This window comes from Genypterus blacodes, unplaced genomic scaffold (genome assembly GCF_046128005.1).
Source record: "Genypterus blacodes isolate CSIRO-AG114 ecotype Tasmania unplaced genomic scaffold, CSIRO-AGI_Gbla_v1 ptg000067l_1, whole genome shotgun sequence".
In the NCBI taxonomy this organism is placed as follows: Eukaryota; Metazoa; Chordata; class Actinopteri; order Ophidiiformes; family Ophidiidae; genus Genypterus; species Genypterus blacodes.
In genome coordinates, this window is record NW_027466879.1 from 7,247,459 (window position 1) to 7,262,086 (window position 14,628).

General features: G+C 39.4%; 1 protein-coding gene across 1 annotated transcript; it reads right to left on the reverse strand.

The window, feature by feature from the left end:
* Nucleotides 1-2,967: 2,967 nt before the first annotated feature.
* On the reverse strand, nt 2,968-12,619 carry aqp9b (aquaporin 9b). The gene is made up of 6 exons (XM_076155504.1): nt 12,327-12,619; nt 10,910-11,036; nt 6,844-6,981; nt 6,498-6,616; nt 5,743-5,960; nt 2,968-3,569 (listed from the first exon to the last, which is right to left on the reverse strand). Exons 1-6 carry the CDS (start codon nt 12,426-12,428, stop codon nt 3,407-3,409), a joined length of 867 nt encoding a protein of 288 aa, XP_076011619.1. The 5' UTR covers nt 12,429-12,619; the 3' UTR covers nt 2,968-3,406.
* Between the last annotated feature and the right edge of the window lie 2,009 nt (nt 12,620-14,628).

The window sequence follows — 14,628 nt, forward strand, 5'->3', positions numbered from 1 at the left end:
CACTGTGTGCTTTTGCGTGTGTGTGTGTGTCTGTGTGTGTAGTTGTTTGTATTTCACTTGTATGTTTAAACCTGCATGTGTGTATATGTTTCTGTATTGGGGCTGCAGTATCTTTCTGTGTTTCCATTGGCAGTTTTGTGCAAAACACATATGGTACACGTTTTTTAAAAAGGCATGAAAGTGAAATACAGGTTGTGTGACCAGTGGATACAACACCTCCCCCCCTGTGTGTCCTCCAACACATTTTATGACATTCCCCCACCTGGAAAAACAATACTAGATGTCACCTGGACATAAAGCTATACATATAATCACTAATTCCAAAATCGGTTTCCATTACCATTTTATGAATTGAATCTTCTTTATCTGCTCTCCACAAAAAAACATCTTAAAGAAGCATAAAATGTACAAATGTTTCACTTCGCAACTTCAGAATGTACAAAGTGAAAGCCAGCTGCTGACTTGTTATGACCAAAAGACAAATCATTACATGCAGGTCAAATAGTAAGAAAATGGGGTCGAGACTGAAAGTGAATTACTGCTAAAATAAGATTAAAAATGGAAGAAATCAGCTTCAGTCTGCGTATCACATCAGCAAGAGACGAGGGCACTTTATTATTGAAGCCAAACAGAAGATGCACTCTGGGGATGTGCCTTAAAATCACTCAGCCATAAAAATGCACTTCATCCATGATCTTACGTAAGCTCGTCCTGTTGTCATCCTTTTAATATTTAATGTAGACAGATTTGGTTGATTTAAATGGTATGAAATAGGGCAGATTGAATTGTGTCTGATTAAAATGGGTCCATTCTACATACCAGGGGTCTACAATGGACCTGGCAAGTGAAAGCCAAATATATCCAAATGTGCTATCGTCGAGACCAAGTTTGGTTATAATTTCCCTGAAGATCATTTAATTTTGTCCGTAGATATTCATATAATATAATGACTCTGAGCAAACATTGTATTTTTACGAACTTTATTCCACAATACAGAGAATGAGAGGTGATTAATACAAACACATGTAGGAAAACAGTGTCAGGAAGCTACCTTGTAAAAAAAACAGCTTAAAATAATGCAACAAATAACAAAGAAGAAATGTTTTATTCATCCCACATGCTGAAACAGAAATATTAACATCACTGTGTAGGACAAAGAAGGAAAAGTACCTGGAATACAAACCACTGGTGAATAGATTTATAAAAGCAAAACTAAACTGACCCAATGTTCAACAGTTTCTTAAATGTACAAATTGTAGTTTAATATAAAATGAGGATTTGAATATATATAATATAGGATTTGAATACAAAACTCAAACTGGATTTGGTGCAATGAGCTGCACCCAACCAGACACATGATGCAGTTTGAACAGTACATAGTACACCTGACTCTTTATTTGTGAAATACAGATTAGAATGACAAACATTTATTTAAGTGATGTAGAAATACAGTATAATCTCACATGTCTCCATTCAACTAACAACACCATTAATAAATAACCACAATGATATCTGCATAAATCACTATACACCAAGTATTTAACAGCAGCAAGGTATTCATTCTGCAGTGTTAGTTTACATGTTAGATCAAGTTAAGTCTTATTCTAAACACATTTTCACATCTTCACATCATTTTGATTGTCATCACAAATTCACAGCTGTGTCCAGTGTATACAAGAATTATTAAAGCACATTTATGTCCTTAAAATGTTTACCCCCTCCCCCCCTTATTTTCCATTCCCCATTCCCTTGTACCACCTTAAAAACAATAAGTACAGATTTGCAGCCAAACAAAAATAACCCAAATAAAGTCATATCTGTTTATATGTCATCCAAAGCCAATTCACTAAATGTTTGCATCTTGCTCTTCATCTGCACAAAAATTCACTCATTCACTCATTCATTGATATTCATTGATGCAAAATTATTACATGAAATCAACTTTGTTTGCAGAAAAAAAATATGTCCTATTAGTTATGGCTTTTATAATAGGGGTGACCACTATCACAAACATCTACTGAAATGATGAAACACAACATTGTTTAAATGATTTGATACTTAAGGCTGAGTTGTCTTCATATGTTATGTGTCAAAGAATTACTCAAAACTATAAAGCAATCCATTACAGTAAAGCACATGTGCCTTTACACACATGCAGTGAAGTTAATGTCAAGCCTGAGTTTATTTCATATGGAGTACAATTTGCAATGTAAAAAGATGCCTTGCAAGGCACAAGACACAGTGAGTGTGTGAACAACATACATTTCTCAAGGTTACACACACTTATAAGACTAATACTCAAAAACACTAGTATATTTTCAGGCAGAAAGCTAATTCAGCCTCCGCCAGGGCGTGAAGTGACATGCGGATCAATATATTCCTGTTCCTCTTCCAAGGATGATAATTCCAGCAATGATTAGCCTGTGTTTGCAACATTTGAATATTTTTGGGAATACGATGATGATGTGATGTTGTAATCACAAGAAAATTACCTAAGTTTGTTGTTGGCAACTTCTTAATTATGTGAAATGAAACTAAACAACATCCTGAGTTCTTCACTTCTGTTTTACGTGGTAATCAACACATCCACAGTACTTAAGTTTGAACAAATTGACATTATCTATAGGTGCCATGAGGTGACTTAATGCACTGAAAGGACTACAGCAGCTGCTGCAGACACGCCTCTCTGCTCTGTGACCAATGGCTTTCTCCGCTTCCTCACATAGGATTTTGATTATCTTTGCAAATAATTTGATAAATATGCAATAAACTAGGAAATTATGCAAATTGCAGCATTGCATAAAACCCTGCAATCATGGAATTGCGAAAAGCAGGAGGAGGAATGAACAATAATAGAAAGATTGCAGGTCCTTTTTCAGCCTCTGCACTTGCACATTGAGCCTTGTGAGACATCTCTGTGGACAAAGTCACTGTACAATGCACAACATTTCATACATTTCAAACATTTCATACATTTCCTACATTTCTAAATTTAATGACATTTTAAACTCCCTGAATGACTATGACTAATAATGACATCTGTGTAACTTGGCTATAATTACCAAGAAGAAACAGTGCTCTACATATGAACTATCCTATGAGTAACAGTCATTATCATTTAGAAATCAAGGAATTCAAGGATCTGATACATTTTTTACTGAACCTGGATCTATAGTTTGAGAAAAAGGAAAACTGAAACATAGAAAATGACTCTTTCTATCAAAAGACCAAAATAGTATTTGAAAAAGATAGTCACAATTACAAAGGCTTCATCAAATATTTATGCATATTTTATGTCATGAAATTGTAAAGTCTGATATCAAATATAATGCAGGTAAAACGTCTTTGTTCATAGTGACATTTTGAGAATGAAAAAGATCGGACTTTTCTTACACTCTTTAACTCTTTAACTCATAGTGATGATTTCATATTTGTCCTGAATGTTGTTCTCCTCCTGTTTCTCAGGTGCCGCATGGTGCAGCTCAATGAAAAGATAGTACACACCTGCTCCAACTGCTCCGCCCACCATGGGCCCCGCCACGGGAATCCACCACCAGCAACCTCCAGCTCTGCGCACACACACACACACACACACACACACACACACACACACACACACACACTTTTTTGTAAATATCTGCACAAATGAGGTTCATCTTTCTTGCGTTAGTAGTTCTGAACATCTCAGTGCTCGGTGTTAGACTTATAATTTTTCCTCACTGCAGCTCACCTTAGACTGCCTGTCCTATATAAGAACTTCCATATTACTGCCCTGCTGCTCATTCTTGGCGTATGGAGCCTTTATTTCAGGTAGTTGGGTTGCCATTGACAGATCTGAAGCACTGTGCCACATGCCAGAATGTAAACAAGCGTCTGAGCTATCTGTCTCTGCTGTGGGTTCAGAAAGAGCCCATAGGAGGAAGGCTGCTGGATTACAGCCCTTAATCTACGACTACAGCTAACATGATAAGGCCAGTACACACATGCTGGATCACATTGACGCCATGAGGAGACAAAATGGAGCCGCCATCACACTGTGATGGAAAGAAATCCTCAGTCCTCTATCATGACAGCAGGAATCTGCTCTGTTTAGATGTTAAATCTAAAATATTATATCAGATTTATATTCAGTACATCAGTACATACATATGGTATATTTAGCACACACTTTATGCATGATGTAATCCTGAGAGCGTCATGGGCTTATACATGCATTAAAACTATCTAAACATATTTATTATGTCATATTAACATCTGGTGATAGTTCAGCAGTCCACAGAAGTGTACAAACAATACAAATGGTCAAGTATGAAATCACAAAAAAAATAATAATAATGTTTTAAATTTTTTTATGGACTGAATGAAATCAGAAATGAATGATTTTGTTAGTGTGAATAACATTATCAGAGTAAGGCCATTTTCTAAGGGTTTACTTTAATACACATGGAGTTTTATTTGCACTCTTGACAAAGTCCAAATTGACTCAGACAAGAATGCACCATGTCCCCTCTCCTGTTTGCAAGATCATTTGAGTGACATTAGGGCGGAACCTTCACTATTTGGTATCAGGTGCACGTGTGTTTCTGCATGATGGTAAACAGATGACTAGTCTAGATGTCTCACTTTGTTGGTTATTTTTGGTTTTCATTATCACATATTGGCACTGTGGTAATGACAAACTAATACATCTGCACCTTAGAGCCACAGCAGTGTTTCTCTACATTGATAAGTCAGCTTAAGTGATTTGAGCCACCTCGGTGTCATTGGTGATGTGTGAAACCCATGGCAGGCCAAGACATTTTCAGAATGACTGACAGCAGATCGGACTTAAATCCAATGTTTGGCAACACACATTTAAAAGGAGGTACTTAATAAAAACGTAACAATACACAAGATATGTTCAGCAGCAACTCGTTTTTGTTACATTGGATTGCATCGTTAAGAAAGGCCTTTTAGGTTCACGTTGATATTTATTATTGGAGATGTAGGTCGACATTAAAACAAAGGAATTGCTTCATAGCAGGGGGCCTTTTAAAATAAACTCTTGCAGTCAATATAAAAAATGTAGAACAATTTAAAAATGCAGCACAGCACTGCTTCACCATTAATGTGGCATCGTATCCTGTCACATTGAATTAAATGGGATCAAATCACATCTTATTGTAGCCTGTTGTATTGTATCGTATCTTGCAGTATTGCCGCATATTGCATTGTGCTGTTGGTTGGTTTAAATGCACCCTAAATGCATTGAGCATGTCACAGGGCACAAAAGCTGAGGTCTTTTTGAAGGTTATTCGCTGTATTTCTTGATGATTTAAAGACTATGTAAAGTAATTGAAGAACAATGAAAAAGAGCAGAAATTATACAAATATCACACCACAAACAAACACAACCCATTAGCTTGTTTGTGTATTTTCATGACATAAATGTACAAAAACAACTGTAGCGAACTGTAGCAAGCGTGAGGAACACTATGGTAGCTAGAGAATCACTGAATATTTTATATTTATGAGCATAGAATCTCACGTTGTTCACATATATCCCAGAGATTTCAAAATGCCAAGAATACACTTATGGCCTTTAAAAATTTAATGTTGATTGTAAAGAGAATAGAGATGGAGCTGCAAATGTGGGCAACTGCTTGGTTATGTCCCATGATTCTTTATACACCAGACTCTTGTGAGTGTGAGAGCGTCAAATAAAGAGAAATACCTTCCAGATTTACTATTTCAGTAATATACCTGAATACATCCATGCCCCAGCCGGCCACAGCAGTGAAGACTCGGGGGCTGAGGTCTCGCGCAGGGTTGAGCGGGTAGCCACAGTTCAGGCCCATGGACACGCCAATGGCCATGATGATCAGGCCGATGCACAGAGGCTCCATGCCCTTTGGAGCTCCAATATTCTTCTTATCAGTGATGGCAAGTATGCACAAGATCAGTGCAGCACTTCCAGCTACCTGCAGAAACAACACGATTATTACTTATATTCGCATAACTTAAGACTGCACCAATACGTACAGTAGTGACTGCTGGGCCCAAAACTAAAACAGCCAAAACAAATAAACAATGATTGTTGTGCCTTGGTGGAGCTATGTGAGCTGTAACGAGTGCCCCTCTAGTTGTTGTTATTTTTGAGTTACACCATCTGCTGTCGTGACCCCTGACCTATGTCATTTTGTCTAAGCTTATTACGGAGCTTGCCTTCCCCCCTTCCCCCGATTAAAGGCTGTACTGGGCCATATGCGAGTTACTTCACAGAAACACAACAACAGTAACAGTAACGATCGTGTAACAACACAACAGATCTGCGCCACTTTGATGTTTCTGTGATGAAAAGTGTCAGAGATTAAATTTACATTTTTGGGCCATATCATAGAAAAGCACTCTGCCCACAAGTGAGTGGTTCATGCAAGAACATGTGTACTGATCATTTCATCTTTCAATGTTTAACCATATATGCTTTGTATTAAGTATGTGAAATTAGTGAACTTTACCTGATCAATGAATCCGTTAAGGACTGAGAGATGTTTGGCTGGATAGGATGCAAATATGTTGGCTGTGGCATTCACACCAGTGACAGCAAATTCACCTTGAGTATGTTCCATCAATGCATCTGTGGTTAACGATGAATGAATGACGCATATTATTAATGTACATATATACACATTATTCATATTACATTTACATGCAATTGTTTGCCCTTATGTATGTATTTGTGACTTTGCATTTGCAATTGTATTTGGCCTCATGAAGTAGAATCACTCAATACTTGGATTCATGCCCTGAGAAAAATCTTCCACGTGTGTTCCATGAAACTGGCGACAAGCAAATTGTACTCACCATAATACAACGCAAAGACTGCGCAGGATCCAGCAAAAGCCCCCAGGAATTGTGCTGCTACATACACAGGGAACTTTTTTACAGGGAGCTTCCCCAAGATCACCATGGCAAGAGAAACAGCTGGGTTCACGTGGGCTCCTGGAGGAAAAAACCCCAAAACAAAATATCTGCATAAGTTGCACCTAATATTGTTGTATTTTGGGAGCTAAAACTAAAAGAATGAAATGACATTGAAGTTCACAATTAACTGATCTTTAAACTATTACATGTTTTTGATAGTGGGGAAAGAGTACCCAGAAAAATACATGTAAACTTCACATAGAAATAACAAAGGGAGAGATTTGAAATCAAGTCCTAAGGCAGCAGTCTAACTGTGCTGCCATGCGGTCCTAGGTTTTATTACTGAGGAGACTGAACTTACAGCTACTCTGTTGCGTTAACCAGCAAACCCGCTTGTCAAGAATTTCCAAAACATTGCCAGGCCAGAATTTTTTTTCTTCAAAGTCTACACCTTTTTCAGGATTTTAATGACTGTAGAAAGTCTGTCCTGTTATTGGCTAGTTTGTCCAAAGACTTTTGATCAAATTCTCCTCAAATATGACTGGACTAGCCAGTCCTTGTGGGGTCATCTTTTTCACACTTGGAGTTCTTGGCTTTGACCTCACTGTGGTAACACCAGTGGGGGTATCAGCCATTCACCCTTTGTTAATCTCCCCGTCCTGTTCACTAACACTGACCACGACAGCCAGAGAGAACTGCCTATCTGAATTGCATCTGACATAATCTGCTTAAGGCACGCGTAGACTGCAGGTCATTAGAGTGACCATGATGTGTCACACTTACGGTACACTGTCATCTAAAATCTGCCACTGCAAAGTGAAAACAATTGTGTTTTCTTCTCTGTTGGGGCTGCCATGCCTGGGAAGACTAGAAAGCCAGGCTTGTCACACCTGACCCCCCTCCTCTCTAGAGACCCATGCCCCAGTAAAGCTCATTAGTCCAATACCTCTGATCATCATCAGAGATGTCTGTGAACACTGTGGAGGCTTCCCACTGCTCATAGACCCTAGGGCTGAATGGCCCAGTCATGCAGCAAAAGCACTCCATATATTACCCTCCCTCTCATCTGGCTGCTCCTCTACTTTTCTTTGAAACTTGATAACCCTTCATAACAACAACTCCTAAACCTTGATAACTGTTGTTTACAGGGGTGGACTTTACTATAAGACAAGGAAGACAATAAACACATGTTGGTTTCTATGTCTAGTGTCCGCCTCTGTATGTTTTACTGTTACACTGACTGTATTTATTGTGATTTTATAGTGATTTCTATACAGAGTGTATGCTTTGAGAATCCAGGGCACTACAGCTACAACAACTAACTAACTAAATAACTAAATCTTATGTTTGACAAATGATACAGAATGCGGCGGCTCGTTTGGTCTTCAACCAGCCCAAAACCACACGTGATGATCAAATCCCTCCATTTCCTACCAGCAACTGCCCACATCAAGTTCAAGTCTTTGATCGTCATCTACAAACCAGCGTCCAATATTCAGTATATATGCTCCCTCATGCTCACTCCGCTCTGCCAACGAATGGGGCCTGGTGCCACCACAGCGAGCCCCAAACGCTCTATCCTTTATGGTCTTGATGTGATGGAATCATTCATTCGATCCGTTGAGTTCCTTTCTGTCTTTTAAAAACAATCTTGATTGGTGGGGTTCCTTTTTGACCATTTTTTCTCTCTTTTCTTCTTTTTTCTTTTTGCTGCCTGTTGTGTGCATGATCCATTTTGTGTCTGTCATTGTCTCCCTTCCCTCTCCATGGATGGAAGAGGGGCTTCATGTTATATCTAACTGCAAGCCCATTTTTGTATCACAATGTCATCATAACTTGCTGAGATCTCTCTCTGTCACTGTTTCCTTTTCCATCTATTCTTATGTGTCTACAACTACATTTGTTTTCCCCTCTCTATGCATAAAACATAGTCCCTAAAAACACATGCTCATTGTTATGTCTTCAGATGATAAAAGTCGGCAAGACCTAGAACTAGAAGACCAGTCAAACGATCAATAGAGAAGGGCCGAATACCTGGATGTACTTAAGTGTCCAGACTAATCTATGACCGAAGGGAAGAACCATCCTAAAACAATCCGAATACATTTTATATTCCAAACCCTCTGTACTGTCCCATCCTGCTCATGCTTCGGTAGAAATCTGTGTGTTTACTCTTGGCCAATACAGAGTTTTCAGGACTGTGAGAATGCCCTGCTTTAAGTCAGTGCTTTTATGTGATCATGTTGATTTCATGTCTTAATGACCATGTGTGGACAATTAAGCTCTATTCTATTCTATTAACCGGTGGAAAACGGTAAACCTCAATTCATCAACCCACTTTTACAACCCTTGACATAGTGAAAGCCTTGATTGCTGATTTTAGGGAAAGTCACCACTTTGGCTCAGCAGTCACTGTGACATTTCCATGTGATTCTTCTATCTCTGTCATGCCTGGCAAAGCACAGAGAGCTCTTCTTGTTGTAATCCTAGTGGAATGCACCCAATATAGCCCTGTGTTCCATTAGGACACCATATCTCCAGCCTACAAATGGAGCCTCCACATACACTGAAACATTATCAGCCAGTTTGAAAGTGTTCCAGCACTTAGTTCTCTTCCAAGCTGCCACTGTACATTTCACATTTATTGGCTTCAGTGATTCCTGACTTTTCTAGCGGAAACAAAATTGCTGCCATATGGTGAACGCTGTCTGTTATGTAACATTAAAAGCCCCTAACAATGATTGGTCCACGTGAGCTGATGCGATGATGTCAGTCATCCATGATGAAAATATAAAAGTGAAGCACTGACATTTTCGTGATGAAACTTTGATGCTTTTAATATTTTGTATGTGTGTTTTGGTTGATTTGCTAGTTAGCAGGATTACTAAAAACCCTCAAAACAAAGCAAATACAGGTGCAGATCCGGGATTTTTTTTTTTACCCCTTACTGTCTACTGAGTGGAGTCAGGTATGGTTTTCACCTGCTGGAGTCAGGCCCAAGGGGGCGTGATGCTTGGGAAGCCCCCACCCCTTTAATGTTTTTGTCAAAATGCCCAAGATCAAAGCCAACCTGCACTGCACTGCACAGACACTGACACTCTTGTCACACACATTCCAATTCTCACTTATTTACAATAAAATAAACTAATTACAATAAAGTAACTACCAAAGTAACTTGTTTGAAATCTAGCCAACGTGTCCTTCTTTGACATGAGGGGTCCCAGTATGCCCAGCACAACATGAAATCATCCACAGCATTTCCCTGAACCCCAGGGCTGTCCTGTACATTATCTATCTGTATGAAGGGGGCGGGACATAACATAAACGCTTCCTCACCATGTTATACAATATACACATGCAAAGTTCAATGTTTTGTGATAGACTATCAATATGTGCAATTTGCTTCAGATAAAGAGCAAAATGTATTTTAAACCAATTTTAAGCAATTAGCAGTGTACTATCTTTGCTATTTTAGAGTGGCACAGTGGCCCAGTGGCCCAGCGGTTAACACTACACAACACAACACAGCCAGAAGAACCTGGTTTCAAACCCTCAACCAAACTGAATGCTTTCCACATGATGTCTAAAATGAATTTAGGATGGTCAAATGATTACACCTCACAAGAAATTGACCAGTTAAGAACCTAATATTACAACAAGATTTAGTTTATATGAAAACGAATTGCGCTCTGGTTGTACATGTTGGATCTCCTCTACAATGAAAGAACAACACAGACAGCCAAAGATTCCATCACAGTCACTTACTTTGCATTTGATTTAAAATGTTCTTGATTGGATTATTTATTTATTTTATCTCTGCATGCTTTGGTCTGACTGGTCTCTCTTCACTTCTTTGTTTCCTTTATTTATGTTGTTTTACTGTCTCGTTTTAACTACTGTATTCTCTGTTCTACTTGTTTAGATCTGATATTGATTTGATTTGATTGATTGATGTGGTTGTTTCTCTTCTCCTCTATGTGTTCGTAGAAAATGAAAGTAACGTTACCTGATACTCCTCCTGCCATGAAGACAGCCATCATGAGCCCCAAAGTGAAACCAATATGGATGGTCAGTGGCTCCCCAAGAGCCCCTTTGCTCAGCACCGTCTGGGCCACCGACCCACATCCAAAGAGCTGGAACACAGACAGGGACAAAAACACAAAGGGTGGCGGTAGAAAGACTCATTGTTTTTATAATTATTCCAATTATACCCGCCATTAACACTAGCCCTCTTGTCCACCAACAGCTTCCGACTGCCACAGACAATTTGTTCAACGTGAAGCTTGGGAAATATTTAATCCCCCACTTGTGAAGTAAAAGGCAGGAGCAGGTCAGAGAAAAGGTGATGAGAGAGGAGCACTCATCCAAAAAGGGGCCTGCTGTGGTTTGCTGCATCACTACACTGATCACACTCGTTAAGCCCTGCTGTGACAGAGGTGACAGTTGGAGATCAAGGGTGACAGGTGACGAGACTATCAGGAGCAAATTTAGCGATTTGGGGGCTCTGGGTAAATTCCAGTAAGGGGCCCTGCCCTTCCCTGACCCTTTTCCTAACTGGTCTGGAATAAGATTGGATTAAATTATATTAGCTTGGATTAGATTAGATTAATATGATGATTGTGCAGCTGTTGAATCTGCATTGATTGAAAGACTGATGATTTTTGAAAACTTTGTGCAGAAGATCACAGTGGTTTCGCCATGACAACAGCAGACAGTGCTAAGAGTGCATTCAATGGAGACGTAAATTACAAGGAATTTTTGGCAATAGAGGAGTTAAAGTGAAAAAGAGGGTTTGTAGGAATTTTGTAATTTTGCATTTTAATATCCTTATGTTGGAAAACAAAGAATTTATCCTTTGAATAAAACATTATTAATTTTCAGATTAAAATCATATTGCAGCTTTGTGATGTAATGGTAAACAAAAATGTTCAAAACGCATCATCAAACTGACTGACAGGTGATTTTACACATAAGCCAACTCAATGTTATTTGTGTTGTGTTATTGTGGGCCCCTCTGAGTTGGACCCCATGCAGTCAGTCCTGCCTTAGAGACCTTAGAGACAGACACAAACTGAAAAGCAGAGAATTCTCTCAAGAAATGATGAGGAAATAAAAACAATACAAATGAGAAATAAACACGGACACCATATTGTATTTTATTTTTTGCCATGACCTATTTCATTTTAAATTTCCATCATTTGTCATGTTGCACTTTTTGGTGAGCCATGAGAAATAAAAGCAGACGAATGTCACTCTCATCTTGATAATATGTTTAGAACATCAAAGATCATGTAAATTATTCTCTAAATATAATATGAGTCTATGAGTCCCTTGAGATCGTCTTTGTCGTCTTATTATCATACAGTTTTTCATCTTTAAAGCGGTTATTTAAGGTGGATGGCAGGTGCAGAGGGGCTACTCACTATTAGGACGAATATTCCCAGGAATTCCGCCAGGAATTCTTTGAAGACGTCCTGCCTCAGGGCGAAGCGTTCCTTCATTTTTCTCTTGGAGTCATTTTCCATATTTCTGCCTTAGTTGGGCGTCTTCCTCCGGACAGGACAGACAGCTGACGAGTTGGCGTGCGTCTTGAGGATCGTCGGTTGGAGTATCCGCCTCCTTCTCGGTGCGCTCGGACCGTGAAGCTCTCCACAGCCTCACACACACGCTAAGCTCCACGCATCCTCTCTCTCCTCCTGTTTCCCTTCTCAACCACAAGGGGTCTACTTTGATCCACAGCAACACACAGACGATTCATTTTGGATTCGTATTTATATTGAAGTGTATGACACGTAGAGACGGTGACCTATATAAACACGCGCTGCGTTCACGGTCAGCTTTACGCACGGCTACATTCATTACAGCGCGTTCAGCATGCTGTTTATCACACAGATCCACTGATCACTGAGCCAGAGAGCTGAGAGCATCCTGCAATTACAGATCAACCGAGAGGGTGACGGCATCATTCCTGCACATGGGAGTTTAGACATGGTTATGTATTATTACCGGCTATTATTAGCCAGTATATATATATATATATACTGTACATACTGTATATATACTGTATATATCCCATGAGCTTTCTATGCACGACCAATCAACCCTCCTCCAATCCGCGCCAAACGTATAAACAATACAATATTAAACTGACAGATCTTGGTAAAAAGGGAAATTCGTTATTTCCACAACTACAAATGTTGGCCCATCTTCAGATTGTGTGAATTTATCTTCACTGTATGAAGTTCACACATTGAATGTAAGGTTCTGAGAAGAATCGTTTGATGAAATTAATATAAATGTGTGTATTGGTTTGATACCATGATAAAGACGTTATGGGACATTCAAGTGTTTATTTAGTCATTTAGATAGACAGCAGCAAGAAATTGGAATTTAATTAAGAGTTTCATATTCTTCAAACCTTCCAGGCCTGGTTTCATTCTTACAATGCGAATCTGTTTACTTTTACAAATGCAACTTTATGTGAATCACTTTGGTAAATGGCAGAGGGATTGTGCCATCTACAATATTAATTATAAACAGTTTCAGAACGATTAAATCCCCGCATTCTTCAACTGGAGCCGTTGTAGTGTTTATATGAAAATTGCCTAAAAATGTCAAGTAATCTTAAAATTAATTAACAATCTTAAAAGCAGACCGGGCAGAGGAAATGACCCAGCAGAGATATAGACTACATCTGTTATTATCAACACCGATGGGAGAAACAAGATCCGCGGTTGAAATGATCGATTTACTGTAATACCGTAGAGAAAAATCAGCTTTGGCACTACAATAAAACAATCTTACAACTTTTGAGTAGTGTATCAACTATTCACATGATTCCCGTCCGTATGGAGCCGTGTGTGTGTGTGTGTGTGTGTGTGTGTGTGTGTGCGCGCGCGCGCGCGTGTGTGTGTGTGTGGTCGTGTGTGACACAAGGAAGACATTTCTCATGAATTTGGAGTTCTTTGAAACTAAATCACAGATGTGCTTCAGTTGTGTTTCCTGATGTTGTATCATCAGACTCTAAACGTCTCTCCCTCTCCTTTTACCCTCCTCGGCTCGGTGCGGCTCCTGTTATTCACCCATTCCCTCTTTACGCTCCCACGCTTCCCTCTCATGTAACATCACATCCCCACTGTGCTTTTGATTTGATCAGGGGCGCTTGGTGCTCCGCGCTCCGCCAACAGGGGGCGCTCGATGAAAAGCTTTGGGCGCTTTAGGAGCGTAAAGGCTGAAGTTTGTCACCCCGTCTTATCTTCCGTTCGCTGTGCTTTGTGAAGAGGTGAGGCGACAGGAGAGGATGGATGTTTGGATACATTCATCACTGTCACTTTTGCAGGCTCTTTGATGTGAAACAGATACTTTGGAAGCGTCGCTCACGCTGTGAGTGAGAAGAGCCGCATGTGCTGATGGAGGAGAAGCATCCTCCGGGATTTGCAAATTATACTAGGCTTGCAATTTGTCTCCCCCCATTCCGTTGATCTGCCAAGAAAGTCAGAGTATAAAAACAGCAAACATGTAGAAACGTTTTTAGATAAACTCTGGTTTGAGAATAAACGGGTTTGTTTCATTCTCCCGTCACAAAAACCACAACACCTCAACAAAAAGGAACAATGTAATAGTTTTATATGTAGAATTCAACCATATGAGCTAAAATAAGACTTTATTCATCCCCAAGAGGCAACAAGGAACCGGACAAAGACGGCGCATTCTCTTACTGATATC